This window comes from Peromyscus maniculatus, chromosome 3 (assembly GCF_049852395.1).
Source record: "Peromyscus maniculatus bairdii isolate BWxNUB_F1_BW_parent chromosome 3, HU_Pman_BW_mat_3.1, whole genome shotgun sequence".
Lineage (NCBI taxonomy): Eukaryota > Metazoa > Chordata > Mammalia > Rodentia > Cricetidae > Peromyscus > Peromyscus maniculatus.
Window position 1 is genome coordinate 114,498,339 of NC_134854.1, and position 5,585 is coordinate 114,503,923.

At 53.5% G+C, this 5,585-nt stretch overlaps 1 protein-coding gene across 3 annotated transcripts; it reads right to left on the bottom strand.

Moving 5' to 3' along the window:
• Window positions 1-2,376: 2,376 nt before the first annotated feature.
• Trh (thyrotropin releasing hormone) lies at window positions 2,377-5,069 on the bottom strand. 3 transcript variants are annotated; one of them, XM_015989086.3, is made up of 3 exons: window positions 4,824-5,069; window positions 3,968-4,174; window positions 2,377-3,445 (listed from the first exon to the last, which is right to left on the bottom strand). In XM_015989086.3, exons 2-3 carry the CDS (start codon window positions 4,164-4,166, stop codon window positions 2,883-2,885), a joined length of 762 nt encoding a protein of 253 aa, XP_015844572.1. In that variant the 5' UTR covers window positions 4,167-4,174; window positions 4,824-5,069; the 3' UTR covers window positions 2,377-2,882. The 3 variants fall into 3 exon arrangements, with proteins under 3 accessions (XP_015844572.1, XP_042129615.1, XP_006972617.3); XM_042273681.2 differs by lacking the exon at window positions 4,824-5,069 and adding an exon at window positions 4,523-4,707; XM_006972555.4 differs by lacking the exon at window positions 4,824-5,069 and adding an exon at window positions 4,400-4,420.
• Between the last annotated feature and the right edge of the window lie 516 nt (window positions 5,070-5,585).

The window sequence follows — 5,585 nt, forward strand, 5'->3', positions numbered from 1 at the left end:
TTTGCTTCTCTCTGAAACATCATAAACCATGTCTCCATCATCTGCATTGTTCTCAACATTCTTTTTGTTTGTTTTGAGACAGGGTTTCTCTGTGTAGCCTTGGCTGTCCTAGATCTCCCTCTGTAGACCAGGCTGGCCTCAAACTCACAGGGATCCACCTGCCTCTGCCTCCTGAGTGCTGGGATTAAAGGTGCCTGGCTGCTCTCAACATCCTTATTTTCTAAACTCCTAAAGAACAGCTCACGGAGCTCTCAACACTCATGGTTTTTCTAGCCCAAAGTCCTGAAGTTCTTACAAAATCTTCCCCCAAACAACACAGTCAGGACTGTGGCAGCAATCCCCCATGAACATGTTTTAATTAGTGTTACTATTGCTATGATGAAATACCTTGATCAAAAGCAACTTGTGCCGGGGCGGTGGTGGCCACACACCTTTAATCCCAGCACTCAGAGGCAGAGGCAGGTGGATCTCTGTGAGTTCGAGGCCAGCCTGGTCTACAGAGCAAGATCCAGGACAGGCACCAAAACAACACAGAGAAACCCTGTCTTGGAAAACAAAAACAAAAACAAAAACAAAACAAAAAAACCAAAACCAAAAACAAGCCAACAAAAAAAAAAGGCAACTTGTTTATTTGACTTAAACATCCTGAGTCATAGTCCATTGTGGGAAGTCAAGGCAGAAACTCAAACAGAACAGGAACAGGAACCTGGAGGCAGGAGCTGATGCAGAGGCCACACACAGAGTGCTGCTTACTGGTTTGCTCCTTATCATCTGCTCAGCCTGCTTTCTTATAGAAGCCAGGACCATCAGTGTCCAGGAGTGGCCCCACTCTCAATGGGCTGGACCCTTCCCCACCAATCACTAGTTAAGAAAATGTGCTACAGGCTTGCCTGCCTAGAGTCTCACCTTTGGAGGCATTTTCTGAACTGAGGCTCCCTCTTCTCAGATGACTCTAGCTTGTGTCAAGTTGACAGAACTAGCCACCCACTGAGTCATCCTCGAGACCCAGGGGCTCAAAGCTTCTGTGTGGGAACTGGACTGAACCTGAAAGGGTTGGACAGCAGAAGACCTGGCGCGTATTCCCTCAGGGCTGGGAGAGAGTGGGAGAGGGAGAGAGGCTCCCACACATTTCCGATCTCACATACTCCCCCAGAACACATGGTCCCCGCCACAGCCCTCGCTGGTTGATGCCCTACCCTTTTGCCTCGGGAGCCGTTTCTCTATTGAGACTTGGGCTTAGGTGATCTCCTCCTCCAGGAAGCCTTCTCTGCTTAGCCAGTTTCTCCTTCCTTCTCATTGCCCAGAACCGTGTTTTCCATGCCAAGCTGTCCTCTTCTGTTCTCTTGTTTGCTCACTGGTGGAAAGTCGGGTCGGGAAACTAAACTAGACGTGACTTGAAGCTTGTAACTTCCATGCGAGGCATATTCAGCAAATACCTTCTTCAGGTCAGGCCCTGATCTAGGAGGCTTCGACGGGGAACAAAAGTTGGGAAGAGTTTTTGTGTGGTGGGAAAACGCAGGCTGTGTTTGTCACGGTTGGTTAAGTCTGGTAGCACTCTTTAGTGACTCTCAGTGACTTATGAAGTGTGTTCCTTGCACACCTAAGTCTGCCGTGGTGATTTGTCTAACTTCCATCAAGTGAAGCCAGACCCTCAAATCCTTCTACCATGTCCTCTGGCCACTATGCGGGCAGCCTCAGCCACCACGGTAGGAAGACTTCAGGAGGACGTCCTACTCGAGCTACGGGAGGAGATGCGAAGCGTTCTAACAGCCCATTGGTCAGAAATGACCACGTGACCCTGTCCTACCCACGAAGGAGGTTGGGAAATGTAGTTGCCAAATGTGGAGCGGCTGCCCTCTAACAGTAGCCTTTACTGAGCAAGAAAGATGTGTGCGGCAGTCTCGGGCTGAAGGAAATGTCCACATATACCCACAGAGAAGGTGGCGTCAGTTAAAGGTTGCACAAGAGCCAATTTCTTCACTCAGTAATTATGTAAAGTCCTAGGAGGACTGTGAGGTATGAGCCAAGCCCGCGTTCTGGGACAGTGCTCATGGATAAGGTGTCAGGTGACTTCAATTTGTCCCCTCCTAGCCTGCCTCCCAGGACTCCAGAGGTCCTCTGTAGTTTTAGTCACAGTAACATGCGCTCCCCCTCCCCCACTCCGGTAGACTTTAGGCTCCACTGCAGCCAGCTAAATCGGCTCTAGCCACCACACTCGGCCAATCAAAGACCCCTTGCCGCAGTAACATGGTGTTCTGAGACTGGGGACAGGCAAGAGGGTCCTGATTTCCTCAATTAAGAGGGACCAAGATAAGTACCATCCCCTAAAGCCCCCAAAGCAAAACCTCCATCTAAACAAAAGAGCGGAGCAGCAGATGACCTGGATATATTTTATTGTTCTTGAGATTAACAGGAGCAGGGGTATAGACAAGATGTGACACGCCCCACCCAGGGCATGTTTGAATATCCCCCAAACTGCCCAGGGCCCCCAGCCTTGGGGGAGAGGGTTCTGAAATTATACCAGGTCAGTCTTGTCACATGGGGCAGGAGATGGAAGTCGGACTTTAACACCCAAACTTTTCAATTCCACCCTATCTGAGGAGGTCCCTTAGAAGATGTGGAAGAACCATCAGTGCTGAGGGGGTGTGAGACGGTGGGGCTGTTGGGGACAAGGACAATGACAATGAGGTCAGCCCCTCTTGTTTGCAGGGACAAGTAGGGCTTTAACTTCCTGACTGGGATCACTGAAGTGGATAAGGAAGGGGATTGGGTGGATGCTATGTACAGAGGGCTCTGGTTTAATACCTAAGGGGAAAGGGTGAAGGAGATGGGGTAGGGCACACAGGGCTCAGTCATCCTAGATTTAAAACCCGACTCTGGGCTTAGTCCTCCAACAGAGGCTCCCCGTCCCAGGCTTCCAACTGTGGACTTTGCTTCTCCAGGGTCTCCTGGCCCCTGCTCAGGTCCCCTAGGAGCTGGAGCAGGCCTGTTTGGCCACAAGTCCCCTGGGCCTCACAAGGGTGACCCACTGCCCTCTTGCCAGGATGCTGGCGTTTCTCAGGCATTGAGCCACCCTCTCCCTCGTTTTCTTCCCAGCTTGTTTGAAACTTGGGATCTATGAACCTCCGGCCAGGATGCTGCCTCTTGGTGATATCGGACTCCAACCAGGGCAAAGATCTCCGGCCGGGGTGCTGCCGCTTGACTTGGGGAATACCTAAGGACCAGGAATCCAGAAAGAAATGTGGCAACCTGGACCGTGGCACCCAGTCACTGTCTTCCATCATGTCTACCCATGAATACTTGTCCTGGTTGGCACGGCGGCCAGGGTGCTGTCGTTTGTGGGGACTCCAGGCTCCCCCTTCTCCCAAGTCCCCCCTCTCTTCAGCTTCATTTTCTTCTTCCTCCTCCCTTTTGCCCGGATGCTGGCGCTTCGAGATCCAGGAGTCTGGAGAGAAGAAAAAGCCAGTGTGGAGAACCTGGTCCCTTCATTAGGGATGCTTGCTTGCAGTCTGTGACCCACTCCCGCACTTCCAGGAGCCCCTCCCTCCCACGGTCTGCTCCCTAAGCCGTATAGACCTCCCCCCCACCCTCCACAGATGTGGTCAAAGACACTGCCTCTGGCTTCCAGCCCCAGCTTCCCTGCTGGGTGACCATAAGCCACTCCAGTTCTCTGAACCTGTTTTCAATACAAAATGGCAACGTGCCCTTATAGACAAGGAGATGCATACAAGTACTTAGTAAACAGTAATTAAAACTGTCATGGATAGGGACCATATGAAATTGTAACTACTGAAAGTCTGTCTTCCGATTATTTTTAGCACTGAAAATTATTGTGGTCTCAAGGACTGGTCACCTCTCCACCCTGTTGAGGAAGTGGCTATTGAGCCCGGCTGAACTTAAGTCTGGAAGGAGCATCACATGTGGCTCCCCCAACCCTCTCACATCGCTCCCCTCCCCCTATATTTACCTAAGGCTGCACCCAGGTCTCCTCGCACCCGCTGGAGGTCTTTCCTCAAGGATCGACGTTCTGGCCACATCTGGACGTTCCCCAGACCAGGAGTCACTGCACCCTCTTCCTGGGCTGCCTCCGGCGAGGCACAGGATTCGCGGATACCAGTTACGGTGAAGATCAAAGCCAGAGCCAGCAGCAGCCACCGGCCCGGCATCGTGGCGTCTAGAGTCAAGGACAGTGGGAACAAGGGTGAATGCACCGTGGGGCTCTGGGGTCACACCCTCACCCCTCCAAGAACAGGGTTACCGGCCACATGCCTGGTCCATCTGAGCCTCTCCCAATTCTCCTGGTCCACTAGGGTAGCCAAACCAGGAGGCGGTGGAAACCTCTCTGTTCCCGACATCCAAAGCTGGGGAAGTCAGCGCTGCGTTTGGGATTGATACCCACCCCATGTACCCATCAAGGCTGTAGCGCTGGCCGGAAAAGTTAAAGTCATCGCGGCCAAAACTGTCCCCAAGTTTCCGTCTTACATTCTAACCCCAGCCCTCCCCTGCCAACCTCCTTCCTTACTCCAGAGCTGAAATTCTGGCTCGCTGCACAAAATCTGTGTGCAACCCTGCGCTCATGTGTCTAGGTTAACCAAGACTCTCATTGGACGCCCACATCCTAATTCCAAAGCGAAGGTTCTACTTCTAACGTTAGTGTACGCATTCGAACTCTGGGGAGGGTCCGATCGATCGTCCCCGTGTGGACCTGTTGCTGGACTTCTTCCATCCAGCGCTCCGGGTGCCCCTACCAGTGCGCCCCGAGGAGGCGATGGGGAGGGTGGAGGGGACACACCTGTTCGGGGTCCCAGGGTCGGAGGCATTACCTGCGAGGTGGGGACTCCGCTGTGCAGCAGGAGATGCTGAGCTGCAGAGTGCAAACTGGCGGGGTAGAGTTTGCAGCGCCCCAGGATCCCGCGTTGACTGCGCGCTCCTCCGAGGGGCCGTGGCTTATATGCGCTCGAGACGCCAGCCCGTGAGGTCAGCGGGGAGGGGGTGCAGACTGAAGGCAGGGGCGCTGACGGCAGAGCCGGGGGACCCGCCCGCTTTCCGGAAACCCGGAGGGGGCCGAGCGAGGAGGCGCGTCTGGCGCAGGTTGGTGGCTGCACCCAGCTCCGGAGGTCTGTTGACTAAGAGACCATCTGATTAGGGAACAAAGGGAGGGACAGACATCCCGGGAGAAGCCGGGAATGGAAAGGGGGCAAGAAAAGGGACACACACACACACACACACACACACACACACACACACACACACGCAGACACCCAGAGACAAGACCAATGCAGGGTGTGGGCGACAGGAAAAAGGAGGTAGTGGCACCTGGTCTTGACTGTCACTGGCCGAGTTCCCCTCGAGTCTCAGTTTTCTCCTCTGTGCAATGGGAGAGGGCAAGGCAGAACCCAGTTCCACAAACAGTGGCTCTATGGCTACAACCAGCTTATGGGGCGATTTGGCTCAGTTCTCGCAAAGTCCTGAAAATATCTGAATAAACATCACAGCCAGACGGTAAGAACGAAATTGGGGGCCTGTGAGATGACTCAGTGAGTAAGGGTACCTGCCACCAGGGCTGACCACCTGAAAGGATTCCA